Genomic DNA, 22,667 nt, shown 5'->3' on the forward strand with positions numbered 1-22,667 from the left:
AAGTGTGTAAACGCACCGCTTTTGGTTTAAATCCTACTTCAGATGTGTCTTCTGTGCCTCTATTGCAGCGTAAAGACAGCTTACATAACAGTTAGGATTTGTTGCAGGTAAAATTAGACCGGCCTTTTTTGATTTGATTTGTTTGAACTGTCATGAGCATTAAAAAATGTGTTAGGGTGAAAAACACTGAAGCTGCGAGTTTACAAAAACACAAAAATCAAGTCGTGTGAGTTGATTTTCAATCTGTTTCTTTCATTTTATTAATGTTGCTCCATGTATACAAGTACATATATCTCAGTTCTTCCATTTTATTTGTATTTTTTTTTTTTTTTACCAGGGAATTTTGGAATGAAAAGGAATGATAGAGAACGAAACAGAGAGAAAGAGAGTGAGAGAGAGAGAGCGTGTGTGTTAATTCAAATGAAAAATCACCTGTAGCAACATTATCTCCACAGCAACCAAAAATACACAACAATAGGGCCAACCACTGACATGCAAAAACACACACACAGCCTCACACATACAGATACACACAACGCTCACATTGTTCTGTCAGCATATTGAGAGATCGGTGTGTGTGAAGTGTGTCCTGCTTGGTGAGTTTGGAGGTCTGGGCTCTCTCTCTCTGTCTCTGTGACATCATGACATCTGCTGCTTTCAAAGTACAGAAAGACCAGAACTCCGTTAACACACACACACACACACACACACACACAAATACACATGCAGAAAATGCATGCAGCTTCATACACACACTCACTTCATACCCTCGATTCCCTTCACACATGTACACACTTTAATTTAAACATCCAATTAAAGGGACGGTTCACCTTAAAATTACCTTAAAATTGTCAAACCTGTTTGACGTTCTTACGTGTAACACAAAAGGAAATATTTTGAAGAATGTTCACGCTGCTCTTTCCTATACAGCAAAAGTGGATGGGGACCAAAGGCTGTCTAGCTCAGGACAAAATAGCACCATAAAAGCTTCACAAAATTAGTCCATACGGCTTGTGCACTATATTCCAAGTCAAAATCTTGCTTGACAGATATAGTCCCCATTCACTTTCATGCACAGAAATGAACTTGCTCGGCTAAATTTCTTTCTTTTTGCATTCATTTTTGGGTGAACTGTTCCTTTAACAACGCTAATACTGTTAACATTCAATACTGTGCATGTGTGTATGTGTGTGTTTGATGCATTGTGCAATACACTGATTTCCACTGATATGTGAGAAAAAGAGAGAGAGAGAAACAAATAAAGTAGGAAAGTTGGGGATAAGCAAAGACACAATGCCAATCACTAACTAGAAAGCAGCAAACAGGAAATATGAAATATGTATCGGGAGGCTGGACTACTACTATTACTACTACTGTCACTCACGCATACACACACACATACACACAAATATATTAACCCCACCCACTGCCATCACACTCAAATGGAGGGAAGTGAGATTCGGAGGGTGGCAATGAATAGATTCCATGTTTTGATTCCACCTCTCATTGAATGGAGGTAGAAAGAAAGAGTAGAGAGGAGATAGAAGAGAGAGAGAGAGTTGGGGGCTGGTGGTTTGTATCAAAGTTCAATTGGATATTAAAGATAATATCGTCATAACTGCCAGTCTTATTCACCATGATCATGTCCATCACCAACACAATGATCAAAGTCCAGCCTGTTAAAATCATTATTGTTATTGTTACTATTATCATTATTCATATTATAATTACTGATATAATTTAAAATGGGCGGGCTAGTTTTATTATTTAGATTTGATCTCATTTTCATCTTGGCGTTCACTGTTCCTTCTGTTAATCCTGCACAGCGACTGCTTGCTCCTTATTGGGGGCGGGGCTGCTCTCCGTGGTGATTGGCTCTGCGGGGGCGGATTCTTTTGCGGGCGGAGCCTCAGTCTTTTTAGACTCAGCGTCGGGCTTGCTCTCCGTCGCTGTGGCTACAGGAGGGGCGGGATCTTTAGCGGCGGGGGCGGGCTCTTTCGCAGCCTCTTTTTCATTGGCCGGAGCTGCGGAGGGGGCGGATTTTTCCTCCGCTTTGGCAGGAGGGGCATCTGGACTCTTGGCAGGTTCTGCTTTGGAAGCCTCGCTGGCCTTGGCGTCAGAAGCTTTAGGAGCATTAGCGTTCGCCGCAGGTTCTTCCTTCTTCGCAGGGGCAGCGCTTTTCTCCTCCTCCTTGGGTGCGGTGGAATTGCTTTCAGTGGTGGGAGTGGCTTCTTTGGTGGCCGCCGCAGTGTCATTGGTTGTTTCGGTGGCGGCAGGAGCGTCCTCCTTGTTTTCCTTGGGAGCTTCGCCCTCCTCCGCCGACGCTCCCTCCGTCTTTGCGTCCTTCTCTTTCGCCTTCTCGTCGTTCACATTGTATCCCTTCTTCTTTTTGCTCAGCTTCCCTCCCATTTTACCTCTGGCCTGTGAAAGAGAGGAACAGGACAATCAACATTGAGTGCAATGACTCAGAATGAGTTCTTGAAGGGTCCATTTCATCTTTCATTTTAACTCTAAAATCATAAATGAAATGTTTCAGCTACTTCTGTTGTTTCTCAGACAGCAGTGTGACTAAATGTTTTTAAAAAATGGACCCTAGAAAACTCACAAATCTCCTCTAGAGTTTCAGATCTCAACAATGTCTCTGTGAGACTGTGTTCAGATTTGCCAATATACACGTACCAGATGAGATTGTAATAAGAGCATTTTCCATCTAATCCTTTCCAAATTCTCTAGCTATTATAAAATATTTAAGACTGAACTATATGATGCTACACCAAAGGTTTTCATTCTTTTTTATACCACAGACCACCAAAAATTATCAGTTTTAGGGACGCCCATTCTTAAAATGTACAAGGCATCTATATAGTTTCTTGCATAAAGACCCAATGTATACTATGAAAAATTAAGATTCTATTATAAAAAAAAATCTCTCAACTTATGCGATAAAATATACATGAGAGTGAGTTTGTATTATATCACTATAACATTGAAGGTTAAAATTAAGGTAAAATGTTTATACAAACGCTTAAATGACCCTATAATAATAAAGTGACAATTACATAATTATATTTCTACTAAAATTCTTTTTTTGAAATATAAACATTTAAATGGTGGATGTCATAAAAATGTGATGTATTTATTCAAACAGAAATTAAACACTGAAGAACAGTAAAAAAAATTGCAATAAATATGTTATATAGTGCATATATTTAGCAAAATGCTTCTTTCTACAGTTCATTTTTCTAACTGACTGATGAGTGTATTATCAGCAAAAATGCTTTTTTCTAAGGTAAATGAGACGTTACGTTACCTATTGTTTACAAGCTGTTAAATTGACGTCTTTTTTGTGGTTTAAATGCTGATTGAGCGATTACATAAGACACGACATGGATTTTGGGAAGTTGCACTTTTTTTTAAAACATACCTTTGGATGTTCGTTCATGTTTTTTTCATGCTGTAACTAGTTAAATCTGAGAATATGATTAGTTCATGTGTGCTTCGTGCTGCCGTTTCTCTTAAACCAGTGGTCTCAAACTCAGTTCCTTTGATTAGGGTTGGAGCAAAACTGTGGCCCTCCAAGAATTGAGTTTGAGACCAATGTCTTAAACTGAGAACTACATCGATCAGTTACTCTACATTAAACAGCGCCAAAATGGTATTTATTGTTTGAATACTGTTGTAAAATGGGTAAAATGGACAGAATTTGAAATCTGAGACTATGTTTCATATCAACTGTAACAAAGCACAAAGCTTATTGCCATTTTTAAGGATGGGAGGCTGTGCTACAATATTCCGTTCATTAACTGAAAACAGGCTAGACTAATCAATTCTTGGGATTTAAGAATCAATGTCATTTCGTAAAAAAGTAAGAAATCAATATTTTTCACCCAGCCCCACTATGTTATTTTATACTATGTCAACAGCTATCTAATTTGTTTCTGTTTTTAATTCCACAGACATTTTAGGAGAAACATCAAAGACAAAGATTTAAAAAAGGTTCCTCTATTGCTTCCTGAGCCGTGAGCAAAGAGCAACCGCTGAGCAATAAAATTTTCCTCTGGGATTATTTGTGGAAATTCAAGTGTAGCATGTCAAACGCTACATGTCTTGCATAATCAGAATGACAAACTGGGAAGAAAAATGTAATTCACGCTTTTAACAGGTACTAAAAAAATACTCTGCAAATAGGTCTGTGCAAGGTGGCATAATGAGAGAAAGAAAAAAAAGGATGAATATACTTTGTATGTTCTCCTCTGGGTTTATTTTAGTATATGCGCTTCAATCCTGAAACAGAGTGCTAATAAAAGCTCAGCGGGCTAAACTCAAATCTCTGAGACTGTCTGTCAAGGTTCTATCATATCATGCCTCAAAACTAGATCATTAATCAGTAATCAGACTCTAGCGCTGATAGTTATCTAGATAGATGGAGGCGATTTTAGAGGACAGCATCTCTGAGCCTTACTACCTGCAATTCAGAACCACAGTTACCAAGGCAACCGGGTGCTCACGTGACCCATTCCGAATAAGGAGTTGTGCGAAACACATCCTCGCTCTCTCTCTCTCTCACTCCAATCTCCCTGTTGGCTGCTTTAGCGTTCCTGAGCTCAACAACCATCTGTGTAATGACACACTTGCACACACACATTCAGTTACTCTCCAGACAGAAGGAGAGCAGTAATCATGTGAAGCCAACATATGACACATATGACAATGGAAACATGGAAAATCTTCCCTTGCAGTGTGGAAGAGAACAATAGACACTATCTGTCCCGTCTCCACTGAGTCAAGCAGACAGCAGCACGCTGTTTCAGCGTTAAACAATACGCTGCAGTGTGTGCGCGTCTGTGAGCTGTCTCATCTGTACAGGGGGCTTGAAATTCACTGACTGTATGAAACCTGCTGATTGGTAGTAAATTCAATCCCGGTGTGGCTTGTAAACTGTCTATGCAGTGTGTACAAGTAGTATTCAAAAGCCCCATTGCCAAATTAGAAATTAAAGGATGAACTGCACTTTTGGTGCACTGCTCCAGAACAAAGCAATGCAGACAGAGTTTAGCTGAGTGGAAGACTAAGCACTGACAATCAATGTATCAGTAAGATTGCACCTTCAGATGAAGCTGTATTGGCTAGGCCCTATGACAGAACTCTACTGTGGAGGCTAGGCCCCACGACAGAGCTCCATTGTAGAGGCTAGGGCCCAGGGCAGAGCTGCATGGTGGAGAGTGTTCACTGGTCACTAGTGCTCTAACATTGTATTGATTAAATACATTTTACTCTTGAGATCAAACAGTGCACTGCAAAGAAATATTTTAAAATTGTGTTTATTTAGTTGCAGAATGTCTTTACGACCACATCAAATGAGAGACATTTCAGACGTGCACTCTAACTTCACTTCAACGGCAGGCAGGCCTTCAAAGGTACAGGTGATAAGGAGCTTCAGTAGAACAATAGTCAACTGTGGCCATATGAGATTTTTTCAGACCATATGTCAGTAAAAACAAATTTATCTGTCCTGTCAGCCTGATACTGTGCTCGTAGCATGCGCACTTTAATTGCATGCACAAATGCGGCGGCGCACGCTGTAGCCTGTATCATTTCATATTAAAGCTCGAATGAAACTACGAGCATGCGTGTCAGATCCGTCATGTTCAGCAGTGGCAGCTCTTAAGTAATAGCAGCCAAATAAGCTAATAACCCAGCTGCTATAATGTCTATTAATCAAAGAACAAACGAAAAAAGAGGAAATAAATAACTTTGTAGCTTTAAGAAATAGCTCTCAGTTATACTGTAATGTTGAATGGCTACAGTCAATGGTTAAATAGTAGGGAAAATGGAACACCTTCATAGAGACATCAGTAATACTGGTATCAGAGATACTCACCTTCAGTCATAAAAAATATTTAACAAATATTAAAAATATACTGTTGTTAAATACTTTAATGTTAGGCATTATTAATCACGATTAATTTATCAGATTTATTAATTTTTTGTCATTACCTTTAGATTTAAAATTAATCACAATGAGTTTGTTACTACATGTAAAGCAGTGATTTCTTAGTAACATGATGTGTTTAGGTAATTTAAAATGCTCTGCATTTTCTGCTTTTTGTTAGAAACTCTTGTTTGTTTTATTGCATATTAGATTGTATTGGTTATATCTGCACTTTATATTATATATTTGAAACATTTTTGCACACAATGTGTTGCATACATCAGACAGACGTCAGTTTGCATAGTTTTAAGAGCAATGAGCACTGAGCACATGTAATTGAAAAAAAAAATAGATAAAATAACATTTATTAGCTCAGTTATTTGTTTTTTTTGGTCATTTGTAGTCACTGTAAGTCACTATATATAGTTATAGCTGTATTGCCATATAAACGTGTAGCTTTGAATCCCAAATTGCTTATGTAACTCAAACTCCAACACACACACACACACACACTGAGCTCGAGGCAGAGGAGGGGGGGTTGAGAACTGGAGCAGAAAATCTGACCCAATCACTGTGCTGTAACAACAGCAATGCATTCTGGGAGCAAACACACATTCATAGAATTTCACATTCAATACAATAAACTACCTTAGACATGAAAACATGTATATCACCTTATTAAGATATCACATATTCACTCACATATTACTTTTTTCCGTGATATTTGTATTAGATGCCTCTCAGTCAGTATTTGAATCATTTTATTGGCTATTTGTACTGGCCGAACACTTGTTTGTATGGAAGAAACTTGCTGATCTAAATATTATGGACCCTAAATATATGTGAACATAGGATAAAATAAACATGAATGAGTACAAGAAGTTAAAGAATTTCTTTTTTCAGTCGTAAAGAAATAATGTTTGTTGAGTAAAACATTTCAGTAATTTTCTCCATATTCAATGGTGGTCAACGGGTTGAAGGTCCAAATTGCAGTTTCAGTGTAGCTTCAAAGGGCTCTACATGATCCCAGCTGAGGAATAAGGGTCTTATCTAGTGAAATGATCTGTCATTTTCTTAAATTAATTCATATTTATACACTTTTTAACCACAAATGCTCGTCTTGTCTCATTTTCTTCTCCAACTTCAAAATTGTCCTACATAGCTGCAGAAGTACCAACCAAGTGTTTACAAAGTGAACATGCAAAGAAGATCAAACACCCTTTTTCCAAAAAAAAGATGTAGACAGAGATGTAGGATGATTTTGAAGTTGGAGGAGAAAATTACATAGGAGTTTTTCGACATACCCTAAATGTATTGAACCGGACTGCACAGAGTACGCATGCACATCGCAGAGCTAGACAAGATGAGCATTTCTGGTTAAAAAAGTGTATAAATAGACATGAACATCTTGGATGAAAAGGGGGTGGGTCAATTATCTGTAAATTTTTGTTCTGGAAGTAAACTAATCCCTTTAATAGTGCATATTCTCATTTGCCCTAATGGTTTATATCCTTCTGCCTCTTGCAAGTGCACTCATATGTGCTTGTATGTTAAATACAGACACTGTTGTTTTACCTCCAGGTCAACAGGAGGCAGTGTGAAGCCACAACTCTGAGATGTTTTAGTGAGACTGGACTCAAGTGGAAGGAGAGGAGAATGTAACAGGTCAAAGTTTATAACACACACACACACACACTCATAACTTTAGATCTGTCCTCCAAGCTCAAATACACACATACACACACACACACACACACAAGCTCATAACCCTAGAGATGTACTCAAACAAAACACTCACACTAGCACATTGTTGGCCAGGGCTCAGGCCTCTACGTAAACAGCAGCTCAGGCTAATGAATAACTCCAGAACACTAAGCAGACAGAGAAACCAGAAGCGCCTGTTTTTCTTTTGATGGGTCTAGATGATTTGAACAGTCAATATGTGGTTATGAGTCATACAATGATTATTGTGATTGTGTTTGTTTTATCGATCATTCCTGTTAACACAAAGCATGAGTTAAGAGCCAAATGGTGGATGTGCTTTTAGGATGACAGACAATGTGACTGTTGACAAAAAGCGAGATATATTTCATGTAAGGTAATTATTGTTTTGTTTAACTTCTAACCTTCCCACACACACACACACACGCACAAATTGTTTTTTTAGGCCATAACGGTGTGTCCAGTGAGCACTACTTCTTTCCAGATTCTTCCTGATCAGCGAACATAGTTTAGACTCTTATTAACTATCAGAGAACCATTAACTGCACACTGTGGAATTAAAATCTGAATAGGAAACATGAGTTGTGCCTGCTAAAAGCAGTTTATTTGCATTCTTTCGGTGCATAATTTACTAAAAGTATTGTGCAAATTAGGTAACAGTGTGAAATCCCTCACAAAATTGGTGATGAACACATACGCAGGCTGTAAATCCCCATCTTACAGGTCACTTCTAAATGCTAGGTTGGGGAGGATAAGGCAGACTACTACAGTCTGCCATACTTTATCCAAACACTTCATTTGACACTTTTAAAATGTGTTTGACCACATCGCCCATCTAGGTGCCTTGTTAAAGCACTCGTCTGTATTATTTGGTAAACCATTGCTGCTATTATCAGTAGAAAATGTAGACAGAAATCACCTATAAAAATTATGTTTAATAGTGACGCTAACTGTGCCAGGCAAATAGCGCTGAGCTTTGTGAATAAACTGCTCTGTAATGATCCTAAAAAAATGTGATCTGCTAATACTCTGCCGTTCAAAGGTTTATGGTCAGTAAATATTTTTTATAAATAAACTGATATTTTTATTCAGCAAGGACACATATTGATCAAAAGTGGCAATTAAAACTGTTTTGTTAAAAACATATTTTAATATAAATTTCCATTTCAATCAAATCATAAATTTGAAAACAATACATATTTTAAATAGGGCTGTCACAATTTCTCGATCCAATTAGAGTGTTAGATTTTAAAATATCCTTGATTGCATTTTTCCCGTGTTGAGTAACCAACAAAGTACCGAAAGTGGCATATTCCACCGGCAAGAATCTATAAAACACATTACTAGACCGTTTTTCAAGTCTGCATGATATATTAAACCTATTTAAAAATCATAATTCACAAACGCTGCAATTCAATTAAATATGCACAATGCAATGCATGTTTAATATATGCACTTTAAATACAAGTATGTGCATCTCAGAGCTGCTTTGTTCACAGTAAATGCTGCCCCACACAAACTGTTATCATTTACATTTGTTGAGTGTCTCAAATTCTATCTCTGTTTGTGTTTATTATAACACTCATCTGATTTGTAAGGTAAATCATTTATAAACCTGTGGAAACAGGAGAAAATACACCTTCATCGTCATTGCAATTTCAAAATAAAAGGCTAGAACCCATCAGATAGGGCAGCGCTCCACAGAGCCGTAATACGTGCTTGTCTGTGAATTAGGGTTCTGTGCAGTAAGCGCTGCTCTATCTGAACGCACACAGGTGATGGAGATATACTACTGACTAGAACCGGTTTTACTGACAAGCGCATTGAATATTACATGCAAGATATTGTGCAGCTCTAGTTTTGATGTCCACATATTCAAGAAATTCCAGTGGCTGTAGCATTTCTGTTGTAAAGAAATGGCCAAATATTAAAGATTAAGTGGACATTTGTATTAAATATTGTTTAGTCATTATTAATAAGGATTAGATCACACTGTGAAGTGTAAAAACATTTGTCAGGCCGTTGGCGCCCTCTGCAGGCATTTGTTATAATGCATAATGTACTTTAGCTCTATTGTTTTATAATACATTATGCATTTTAACAGATTTGTTCAGTAAAACCATATGCTTATTACTTGCTTTTGATTCTTTATTTGAACTGACATTATTGCATCATTTCTTATATATGACCTGGACCACCAAAACCTAACCAAAACCTAACAAACCAAAACCTAACAAACCAAAACCATTAGCATTCAGATTATGGATAAATCTCAGTTTCATAAAATTGACACTTACGACTGGTTTTGTGGTCCAGGGTCACATATGTATTTTAAGTACTTTTAAAAAGTTATTGTTCACTTTGGTCTATTTTTATCACTATATATATATATATATATATATATATATATATATAAAATAATATAATTATCCGATCATCAGAATAATCAAAAAAAAAAATCATGTTTATGACAACTCTAGTTTTAAATTTCAAAACTTTATATTCATCAATCTTTAAAAAAAAGTCTCACGAGTTGCACTAAACTTTTGCGGAGCACAAATGTTTTCCACATTGATAATAATAAGAAATGTTTCTTAAGCAGCAAATTAGTATGATGACTTCAGTAACATGTGACACTAAAGACTTAATTCATATTTACCATAAGGAATAAATTACATTGTTTTTTTTATATATATTTTAAAAGTTATTACAAATCATAATACATTTTCACAAAATAGTTTTTTTATACTAATTATTCATCAAATAAATGCATGAGAGCATACGAGACAAACTGACTTTAAAACCTTACCAACAAACAAGATAAAAAAACTAAAAAAATGTGTATCTTGTCTAAATGTGCTGCCAAAATCCTATAAGAAACCAGCTGTTAATGATAATGCAGTTGGATTGATTTGAATTTATATAGCACTTTTACCAAGTTCAAATTGCTTTACAAGCAACAGACAAACATCTGTTTCAACCCCCCTTTAACTGTAATAACTAGTAAGCTTCCAGTTTATTGAGTCTACAATATAAGATAAACCTAGTATGACAAGAATGTGCCTTGACTATGAATATTGTATTGTTTTTACAAGGTCATTATTTTTAGGGTTATTTTGTTAAATGTGAAGAAAGTATCAGGACCTTGTGTGTGTGTGTGTGTGTGTGTGTGTGTGTGTGTGTGTGTGTGTGTGTGTGTGTGTGTGTACCTGGTATTCATCACGTTGTGGGGACCAAATGTCCCCACAAGGATAGGAATACCAGTAGATTTTGACCTTGTGGGGACATTTCTCAGGTCCCCATGAGGAAACAGGCTTATAAATCATGCACAATGAGTTTTTTTGAGGAAGTAAAAGTATGCACAATCTCCTGTGAGGGCTAGGTTTAGGTGTAGGGTAGGTGTAGGGCGATAGAAAGTACGCTTTGTACAGTATAAAAACCATTACGCCTATGGAATGTCCCCATAAAACATGTAAACCCAACGTGTGTGTGTGTGTGTGTGTGTGTGTGTGTGTGTGTGTGTGTGTGTGTGTGTGTGTGTGTGTGTGTGTATCAGTCCTTTTAACTTTGAGAAACATCTACTTCAGGAACATAAACAGTAGAGCGAGGGAAGATTTTAAATGAACACTGATGCAATAAAACAACCTGTACTAAGATAAAAAGACTTAAAATGGACAGACAGAGTGAGAAGGAGACATTGGATCACTCCAAAATCCTTGAGTGTGTTTTAACAAGAGTATTTGGAAGCGCTGAGGTGGTTTACTAACTCATTTGGACAGTGTCTTGAGAACTGTGAAAACTTTGACCTGGTAAAATCCATCATCCTACACACACACACAGCCATCTCTCAGGATGGAAATTGCTCTAATGAAAACAACGGCGAGGGAACATAAACACCACTGGCAGACCAAAACACGCTCGCACACACAAAGACCTTGAGATTCTTTCTTCAGTAGTGTACAGACTCCACATTATTCTGATGACTGTTTAGCGGCTCACTGATGGTAAAATGCACTTTGACTTTGAGTTTTGTGTGTGTGTGTTTATTTAAGACTGTCATGGCTCCTAAAAACACCCTCGCTGGAGCCAGTCTGAGATAGTAACACACAGACACACACACAATCCCTGAGCCTCACCCTGAGTTGCAGCCTTGTGTCTATGTGTGTTTCAGGATAGTGGAAATTTTGATCGTGTCACGTCCTTCAAGTACAAACATCCATAAATCGCGTAACTGACAGATGCTTGATAAAATGAGATGTGAATTTCCACACTTCAACACACAGCACAGTTATGGATGTTTCTATAACTATTGCCACTTTTAATTTGTCAACTAACAATATCAGAATTCTGTCATTTTTCTTAAACAACAGATGTCAGTTTAATTACATTTAAATTTTATATTGTATGGAAGCCTATTTCCGCCACTGAATTAAAAAAAAAAAAAAGGTTATTGCGACTTTTTTTCATAATTCTGTTTTTTCTTTTCAGAATTGTAAGATATAAACTCGCAATTGTGAGAAAAAATTCAGAATTGCGAGATGCAAAGTTGCAATTGTGAGAAAAAAGTCAGAATTGTGTTTATATCCTGCGATTCTGACTTTATAACTTGTTTGTTTATATCTCAGTTCTGAGGGAAAAAAAAAGAGTCAGAAATGTGTTTATATCCTGCGATTCTGACTTTATAACTTGTCTTTATATCTCAGTTCTGAGAAAAAAAAGTCAGAATTGTGAGTTTATATGACGCAATTCTGAGAAAAAAAAAGAATTGCGAGATATAAACTCAAATTGCGGAAAAAAAATAGTCAGAATTGTGAGATAACAATGACCTTTTTTATTTTTTATTTAGTGGCGGAAACCATAATATCCATAAAATAGCGTTTGATAACATTTTTTGAATTTTTTTTATACTTTTTGTGTAATTTTACAGAAAAAAAAAAGAGAAATTCTCTGTTCATAATTGATATTTGTTGATCTTTCTTCATTTTTGATATGATGATATGCTGACTTTTGAAAATGATACCACAACTGAGGGATAGTCTAAATAATTTCTAGGCAATAAATTATTAGACTTTATTTAGATGGTCCTAGTTTTGAAAATTTGTAATAATATTCTATGACTGATTGATTTGAATATTTTAAAATTGAATGCCCAGCTTTGACATAAGAGCAAAACAATTAAATCTATTCATAGAACACATTTCAAAAATAGCAAAAAATAAATTAATAAATATTGCCTAGAATTTTCTATAAGAAAAAAAGACATTGCGACAAAATTATGCTCGTAGAAAATCACACCCATATTTATTGCCCATATATCTGGTGATTTTTTTTAAACATTAACTTAAGATTTCATATCTAAATCTTTACAATTCATAAAGTTAAAAAAGACATATGACGTTGTCTTAAATATCTGAGATTTAGGCTTAGCCTAAACATAATCCACATATCACCAGAAAAAAAAAAATGGACACATACAAATCCACACAGTGTTAAATGTTATCATTCTTCTGGGAAACTTGCTGTCCAAACAATAGGCGACTGCATTGTTCATCAGGCCTTGATTATATAGTCGATGTCCTGAACACACCACAGTGTTTTTAAAATATGCCCTCACTCCTGTCTGTACTTTCACAAGGTTCTATACTGTAAATATATACTGATACCAGACTATATTTAGAACTCTCTGATTTTTGTGAGTCTGACAGGTTTATGAATGTCTTTTGGTCATTCTCAGATTTTGTTCAATGCTCTCATCCAGCACTAATGCTGTGTTTTCTGTGTATCTCTCTCCAAGGGACTGTAACAGACAGGTGGGGTCAGTGGGGGTCTGGCCTTTGATTGGCTGTTGCCGTAGGAACCATAGGAGAGCTGCCATTCTGGCTCATTCTTACACTTCCTTCAGGTCATCATCATGGCAACCCAGAGAGAGCTTCCATGATGACACACACAATATCAGAATCGAGGGATCTGAGCTGCTGTTTACCCATAGGTAACTGATGATAACTAACACATAAACATAGAAATAAAACATAGAAACACATGAAGTTACCCTGCATCTTGTGGCTTGATATTAAGATATTCTGTATAATGTTTCAACTGTTTTTATACATACAATGAAAGTCATTGGGGACCAATGTTGTTTTGGACCCCATTGACTTACATTGTATGAACAAAAACATTTTTCAAATTGTCTTAATATCAGAATAAAAAAAAAAAAATCTTCTTTTGTGTTCCACAGAAACATTTTCACACCGAATTGTCATTTTTGGGTGAACTATCACTTCAATTCGCAAGAATTCTCAACTAACTGCTACAAATTGTAAAAAAAAAAATAATAATAATTAATTAAAAAAAGTAGAAAAAGCAGCAAACTACCTGTAAAAGCATTGCAACTCCAACAAATTGTAATTTTACCTTAACCACAGTCCATTGTGTTATGTTGGAAGTCTGCTTTGAACAGTGCTTATGAAGGATTGCCATGTCTACGTATTATTAAGCATCTTTGGCCTTGTTTGGGCTTGATTCATAAAGTGATACAGTTAACTGTAGTCACTATATTTTGGAATGTGGCTTATTTCCAAGACAACACATTTAGATGGAGTTTATTTTGGGCTTGTTCTTTGTTGTTGTTTTTTTTCTGTAAAGATCTGGCAACACTAATGAGTCAAAACCTGTGAAAACCCTGTGCACCGCACATACAGAAAAAAACACAACTCTGAAATGCATTTAATTTCAAAGATTTTAACTTCAAAGATTTTAAATATACTTTTATATTGCAATAATTTCATATTCAGTCTTCAAATAAATTTAGAAACTAAAAGACAGTATATTTTTTTATTTTTTTTTATGAATGAAGGAGAGTATCTCTGATCCCAATATTACTGATGTCTCTGTGAAATTGTTCTTTTAAATGTAAATGTAATTAATCACGATTAATCGCGACTAATCATTTTGCAGCTCTAATTTAAAATAATCTTTACATAAATATATCATTTACCTGTGCCCTTCAGCAAGTAGGAAATATACAGAAATCAAATAAAGTTATCAAACACTAAATTCTAAATTAAATATAGATTAATCTTTAAAGCTACAAAAGTTATTAATTTCCTTTTTTCTTTTGTTTTTTTTATTAACAGACATCACAGCAGCTGGGTTATTAGCTTATTTGGCTGCTATTACTTTAAGAGCTGCCGCTACTGAATGTGCCACAGATCTGACACATAGGGGTGCAACGGTTCTCAGTAAAAAAATCAAACTGTACCGTTCTCCACACACGGTTCGGCACGCACCAGGACAGCGGTTCAACTTGAATCTGACAACACATCTGTAGTATGTTTTAAATAACAACACGTAAAACAAACAGGGTTTGGCTAATGCATGTTTCTGTTGATCTATGCACATTCTGGCTTCCCAATACGTTACAACAACAGCGATTAAATAAAAAACATGGACAAACCATTCTTGTTCAATGCGAGTGACGTATGCCTGAATATGAGCAGTCATTTATTCCGTCATCTCTCGGGTGCTGATAGAGCTCGTGCGCAGGTGAGACCTGAACAGCACACATTGCTATCTGGACTTAAACTAAACTCATTTACGCTTTGCCAGTTTCAACATTTAAGAGCCATAAGACGCAAACTCGTGCACGCAGTGAGAAGTGAGAAGATCTGTGTGTGCTCTGCCGAAGCAGAATCAGTGCACTAGATCAGTGCATTCTCTTAAATTGACAGCAATTTCTTAATATTTACCAAACAGCAACAACAAGGAAATCACTCACTGCTCTTGATTGAATAGCTTTTTGTAACTTTAATAAAGATTAAGCTTCAATTTATACTGTAAAATATGCAATGCTTTTTTATATTTGATCATTTTAATCCGGTTCTGTACCTAAAAACTAATGTTAGACCTACCTAAAAAATAACAAAAAAATCACTGGTTATTTTATTTGTATCTTTACTCTGTTGTATTTATTTGTGCTGTTTATTGTAGTTATATAGATTATTCTTATTTCTTTACTTTTTAATTTTTTTCCCCTAAACATAGCACATACTGAACTAGGGCTGGGCGATTAATCGAAAAATAATCGAAATCGACATTCAGAACCTATAATCGTTAAAATTTTTCCAGAAAGATTATTTCAATTACTTTCCCTTTAAAAAACAGAAGCGCTCCGTTCCGTTATTCCGCCGACATGTCGATGGAGAGCTTAAACAGTATTTATACAGGATATACAAGGGTAATTTTATTTAGAGGAGATACTGCTTATTTTCTACTTTTAATATGAAAAACAAAATTATTTATTTTGTTTCCAATAGTGCAAGTTATTTATTTTCACTAATTTAAGAAAAATGTGACTTTTCGTTTTAAGCAGTGCTTGCTTTAATTTCAGTTGTTCAACACTGATGTTCAATTAATAATCATAGATCGTAGATAGTGTGTTTCCTTCAATTATTTTAAAATCAAGTAATGCACCCTTCATCCAAAAATCTCTGGCTTGTAATATGTGAACATATTTACTGTACAAAACTTGTCAGTGAACTATGAGGGCAAAAAAATAATTATTATATAAATATAATTAAATATAATTTTATTAATAAATAAAATAATCGTTCATTAATCGTAATCGGGTTAAAATGTTCAATTAATCGAGATTTTGATTCTAAGCCAAATTGCCCAGCCCTATACTGAACCGTACCGAAACCGTGACTCTAAAACCGTGATACAAACCAAACCGTGAGTAAGTTAAACCGTTGCACCCCTAGTATGCTTGTAGTTTCATTGATGCTTTAATATGAAATGATACATGATGAAATGATAAATGCACCGTATGTGTGCATGCAATTGAAAAGCATGTGCTACGAGCACAGTATAATGACTAGGGATGGGACGATAAATGGATTCGTGCATCGATTCTGAGATCTTCCGAATGCATCGGAAATCGATTCTGAGCTTAGATTTTAACAGCAGATGGCACTCTAATCTAGTTTTTATCCGTAAACTTAAACGCTTACAAAGAAGAATGCTGAAGAGCACTTGTCATATAATTTCACCTTGGCTCAGAATGCTTTTATGATGCAAGATTAATGTAAACACAGCCCACTGTGAACACCCCTGTAATTAGCTTCAACGTTTTCGTATAAATTATTATTTTAGGTTCAAGTGCATGTACGGATTTGGAAAGAAGCAGAGCACGGCTGTTTTTTGAAGCAAGCAGTGTCGTCTGCTGTTCAAAACTAAGAATCGAGTTGAGAAAGAAGTGTTTGGAAAATCTCAGAATCAATGCTGAATTTCTCAATTTGCATTGCAACGCCATTGTGTGCCCCTGCATTAACTGCGGTAAATATTTTTAACGTTGTTAACTGGAAAAATTAATCGTCTGTGTTAACACGCTAATTTTGACAGCACTAATTAAAATACATCATAAACAACTAGTTGTTCGGTTCAGAACCATAAATGGGAGTCAATTCAGTTGTAGAACCCAGTTGTCACTCCCACAAATTACGGAACCGAAGCAGTGTGTACGTGGCCATAAAACGTCAATTTGAAATGCCTAATAATTATTCAGAAACCTACTATGTGCTTAAGAAAAATTTAAAAGTGAAACAATCCCAGGCTTCATATTCTACTGCTGTACATAAAGAGACCAATCAGTTTCCACACAGTGCACACTGGCCGCAAAGCATGATGGGACAGAACCTGACTAGTGACTGACACTAAAACTTATCAAGTTCTGCCAGCACAACTAAGGCTGCCTGAGGAAAACATCAAATAATAAAAGAAAGCTCCACTAATCTGAAGTAGTTAACAACGGTGTGACAGAATGGGTACTTAGACTTTGAAATTCTTTCTTTTTTTTTTAAGTTAAGTGACAAGTCCAAAAATAACAGTGATTTTGAATGCATCTCTAATTTGGGACCATCTCAGATGTTCCTGAGTTATCTGTCCCCTTCAATGATCTTCCTCAAACAAACACACACACTCAAAGCTCTGCTTGGCTGAGCTGCCTGTCTCTGTCAGTGCCATCCTGTCTCACTGCCTGCCTCCTTCCTGTCTCTCTCTCCTTTCATGTCTATCTCGCTCTTCTTCAGACAAACACTAAAACTGTGATCGCAATCATCTAAATATTCAGATGAAAGCACTAGAGTATTCAGTATTATTTCAGAGCAAAAAAGAAGTACTTCGCAGTCTATGTTGATTTTGGTAGAGCACTTAATCGCAACATCTATATTTGGTTGCCAGGGTGTTGCTAGAGAGTTTTGCATCATTGCTGGGATGTTGTGAGCTACTGACCCAAAGGGATCCAGGTTCAAATGCAGCCTGGTTTTTTCTCTTAACTCTACTGTCTCTCTCTTCCACTTTCCTCAGGGATGTATTTTTTTGCATTTTAATATGCATTTCCATATTTACAAGAATTATGCACATGAGTTTTCAAGTACATTTACATTGTTCAGCCAAGGTCCAAAATTAACACCCGGCAAGCAAGTTGTTGGCAATTATATGTTGTGAAACTTGCTAGCAGGCCAGTAATTGGCTATTGCGTGTTTCAGAATAATTCAGGGCACTGTGTTTATTTGCACGTGAGCAACTCAAGCGGCTCAGTTTACGGTAAATGCTGCTTTATAAAAATTCCATCTATGAAAGGTTGGGTTGTTTAAAACGTGTTTAAAAATGCAATATACGACAATGAATCTTCCCAAATTTGAATCAGAAGCATTTATAAATATTTTGTCATTATTATTATCGATACTACTACTAGTAATAAAAAATACCTTAAACTATTATTTTAATATTATTATTTTATATTTTACAATACAAAGTATTATTGTATTATTCCTAATAGAAGATTTATTGATTTAATTTTAACAAAATAACACAATAAAATTATTGTACTTATTAATGACAGTAACACATAATTATTGTTATTATTAATATTATCATTATCAACTATTATTACTACTACTACTACTAATAATAATAATAATAAATACTGAAAAATTATTATTAAAAAAAATATTTTACAGGACAATGTATTATTGTATTTTTCTTAATAATATTTATTGATTGATTACATTTTATAAAATAATAAAATAAAATTATATATATATTAATGACAATAATAAATAATACATTATTGTTATTATTAATATTATTATTATCAATAATACTAATAATACAGACTTTTTAAATTATTATTTTAATATTATTTTTTATTTTACAGTACAATATTATTTATTATTCCTAATAGTATTTTTACTGAGTAAATTTTAACAAAATAAAATGTTTGCATTTATAAATGACAATAACACATAATAATACATTATTGTTAGTGTTATTATTATTACAATTATTATCGATAATACCAATAATAATAATAAATGCTTTTCAAATTATTATTATTGTTGTTATTGTAATATTATTATTTTTATAGTACCGTACGAAGTATTATTGTATTATTCTTAATAGTAGTATTCTTTATTGATTTAATTTAAAAAATAATATTAATATATTATTAGTAGTATTATTATCAATAATACTAATATTTTTAAATTATTTTACTATTATTTTTTATTTTACAGTACAAAGTATTATTGTATTATTCTTAGTAGTATTCTTCATTAATTATTTTTTAAATAAAATAATCAAATACAATTATTGCATTTATAATTATTAATACATTATTGTTATTGTTATTATTATTATCAACAATAATAATAATAATAATAATAAATATTTATTATTATTATTATTTTAATATTATTATATTTTATTTTACAGTATAAAATATTGTATTATTCTTAGTATTTCTTTATTGATTTAATTTTTATAAAATAAAATAAAATTGTTGTATTTATTAATTACAATAACACATTATTTTATTATTATTATCATCAATACTACTACTAATAATAATAATACAATACATACTTTTTTAATTATTTTGATATATATTTTTTATTTTACAGTACAAAGTGTTATTGTATTAAGTAATGTTCCTTTTTTAATTTTTATAAAATAATAAAATAAATTATTTTATTTAATAATAACAACAACACAACACATTATTATTAATAGAATTATTATCAATAATAATAATAATAAATAATTTTACAATTATTAGTATTATTATATTGTTATTTTTATGTTACAGTACAAAGTATTATTGTATTAGCCTTAATAGTAGTAATTCTTTATTAATTTAATATTTATATATTTAATATTTAATATTATCATATAATATTTATTTATAAATAATACAAAATATTGTATTTATGAATAACAGTAGCACTTAATAATGCAAAAAAAATTTTTTTTACTGATCATATGCCTGTTTACTTCTACTCTAAATGCAAAATATACTCCAAAATAAAAATCCATTCTTTCTCAGCTCTTTGGCTGAAACTAGACTAATGTGCAATGATTCAGACTTTAAAAATTCCGTTTACACGCATCTGCAATCATGAACTACCCAACAGACAATACAGGTCTTTCTCACTCTCACTGCTTCCTGCTCTCTCCTCTGCTATTGCAACACAAAACTCCAGCTGGGCTTGAAACTGGGCGTCTCGCACTGACATGAATCACCTGACTGCTCTTCTTGTTTCCGTGGGTGACCTAGTACAGAAAATCTCACAATCTAAAACACATATTTAATTAAGACTGCTGCTAATTCAACTCACGAGTGCTCAGAACCAACCAAAGATGCAGATCCATAAATGTTGCCACTCACTCATGTGGGGTTAATAATGTTTTTGGTGGGTGAGTGGCTCCTGCATGAGTTGCCTTCAGGCTCTTCTGCATTACACAAAAGCACTGGACAAATAAACTAGACCTGATGTTGATATTTATCTCCATCTCTCTCTCTCTCTCTCTCTCTCTCTCTCTAGCTTGCACAAAGAGAAGGAGAGATGCTATTTCCAAAGTGTAGAAACCATTATGTTTTAGCCAATATGTTTTAATTTAGGTAACACCTAACTATTTCTTTCGGTGGTCTTCTGACAATTTGCCAAAGGATACCTCCATTTTCAGGCTAAATCAGCGCTCAGTTCAGTTTGGTGACTCATTCAAACAGCGGTTTATTGGTCCGTGTGAACGTGAGGATTATGAAGCCTTGCACTCATCACACCGGCCGCCACTCTTCTCAAACTCACCTCCGTCCTATAATATCCAGTGTAAAAAAAAAAATAAGACGACATTTGGGCGGAGACGTTATGCACTGTGTGATTTCAATGTGCGCTAGTTTTTTTCCGCCTCATTGTCTGCGGCATCGACGTGAAACGTTAAATAGACTCCTCCACAAACGTGATATTGACAAACACAGCTTCGGAAAATGTATATTTCAATCATAAATACAACTGCGCATTAAAAACAGTACATTAGCAGACAATGTGAGAAATATATGAGGTAAAAGCATCAGTTGTCCATCCACACCCTACGCGCAATGCGCATGTGCTCTGCAGAGACAAAGGATCGGGCAATTATGGTTGTAGCTTGAAATAACAAATAAACCAAAAAAAAAAGCAAAATACTACCATAAAAGGCGCGTTGATAGCCTAAAGAGAGAAAAAAACGAAACCCTGTTAATGTTACATTAGTGAGTGACAGAGTTAAGAAACTGTCTCTTTGTTTAGTAATTGTGTAGCATCACAAAGAGTAAAAAATGTGTACAAACAGTATTAATTACTTATAAGGATGTATGTGTATATTATTTATAAGCTTCGGCTCCGTAATATCTGTGTGTGTGTGTGTGTGTGTGTGTGTGTGTGTGTGTGTGTGTGTGTGTGCGTGCGTGTGTGGGTGGGTGGGTGCGTGTGCGCGCACGCGTGTGCACCAGTTAGACAGCGCTGCAAAATGAGTGCCAGCTCTGACAAAAGAGGACGGTGGATATAAATCCCCGTCTGTGTAAATAGTAAAAATCAGCATTTACTTTGAAAACCTTTACTATTTCACACGACTTCTCTGAAAATCTATAATAAACATACATGTGTGGCTGAGAAAACACGCTTTATCCATTAAAATCCATTAAAACCTCCCCATTTCATCTTATGAGCAATTTCCATTCAATTTTTGAATAAAAAATAAAAATAAACAGTGCGAACGCGACGGCATGAACGCGCAGAGACAGCTCTTGTCTGTTGAGAACACGCCCCTCTCCTCTCCACTCAGTTCATCCGCGGGAATTCCGTGGCTGATTTATTGAAATCTTTATGTGCATCTCAGAAATCAAATAAGCTCAGATACATTATTACTCCATTCACTCGCTGAATGACTGAAAGTGCACTTGATTTCGACATTTCCCCAGTTCACAACCGTGCGCTCCGTCTCTCCAAATGGGAGCTGCTCTTATTTCTCAGAGGCGCTCCAACTAGACAAATTCTTCTTCTAAGTGAGGCAGAGTGTTTATTTAATCTACTAAAATAGAGTAAAAAGACTCTTACCGTCGGCGGTGGACTTTCCTGTCACTCCTTTCTCAGGCGTCTGCTGTTTTTTTTTTTTCTCCCAGTGTCTTTTTTCCCGTGCGCGTGGATTCGGCGGGGTTTATCGGGGCTCTTCGGTGTGTGTCTCGCGCTGCATTTCTCGCGCACTCTCGTATTCGGTTTGGGGGGGCGGGGGGCGCGCGTCGCGCTGCGAGCCACTGAGGACGAGACACGGCAGCGCGCCGCACCGCGATCAAGTCGAGCAAAGAAAAAAAGATTGTGTTTTATGACTTGTCAATAAAAAAAATGCCTAAAAGTTGAAAACGTTGAAAGTTTTTTTTTTTAATTAGTGGTTTAGGGAGATATTTAATGTAGTGGACCTTTTTGTCTGGTAGTTGTACTTCTGGTCAATTCGTGAGGAATTCGGAATGTTTCATTATTAACTTATACAAGATAATATAAAGGTATAAGATGTTCACGTTCGCACTCGTGCGAATGGAAGAATAAAATGCTCAGTAAATATTTGTCGTCCTTGTGCGCCCTCTGGCGACCTCGTTTGATAATGCAGTGTACACACTGAAAATATGCCCCAATAGTAC

General features: G+C 35.0%; 1 protein-coding gene across 1 annotated transcript; it reads right to left on the reverse strand.

Moving 5' to 3' along the window:
* Positions 1 to 231: 231 nt before the first annotated feature.
* Positions 232 to 22,249, reverse strand: basp1 (brain abundant, membrane attached signal protein 1). Its single transcript, XM_073848342.1, has 2 exons — positions 22,090 to 22,249; positions 232 to 2,421 (listed from the first exon to the last, which is right to left on the reverse strand). The coding sequence occupies exon 2, from the start codon at positions 2,407 to 2,409 to the stop codon at positions 1,813 to 1,815; it is 597 nt and encodes a 198-aa protein (XP_073704443.1). The 5' UTR covers positions 2,410 to 2,421; positions 22,090 to 22,249; the 3' UTR covers positions 232 to 1,812.
* Positions 22,250 to 22,667: the final 418 nt, after the last annotated feature.

This window comes from Garra rufa, chromosome 10, assembly GCF_049309525.1.
Source record: "Garra rufa chromosome 10, GarRuf1.0, whole genome shotgun sequence".
In the NCBI taxonomy this organism is placed as follows: domain Eukaryota; kingdom Metazoa; phylum Chordata; class Actinopteri; order Cypriniformes; family Cyprinidae; genus Garra; species Garra rufa.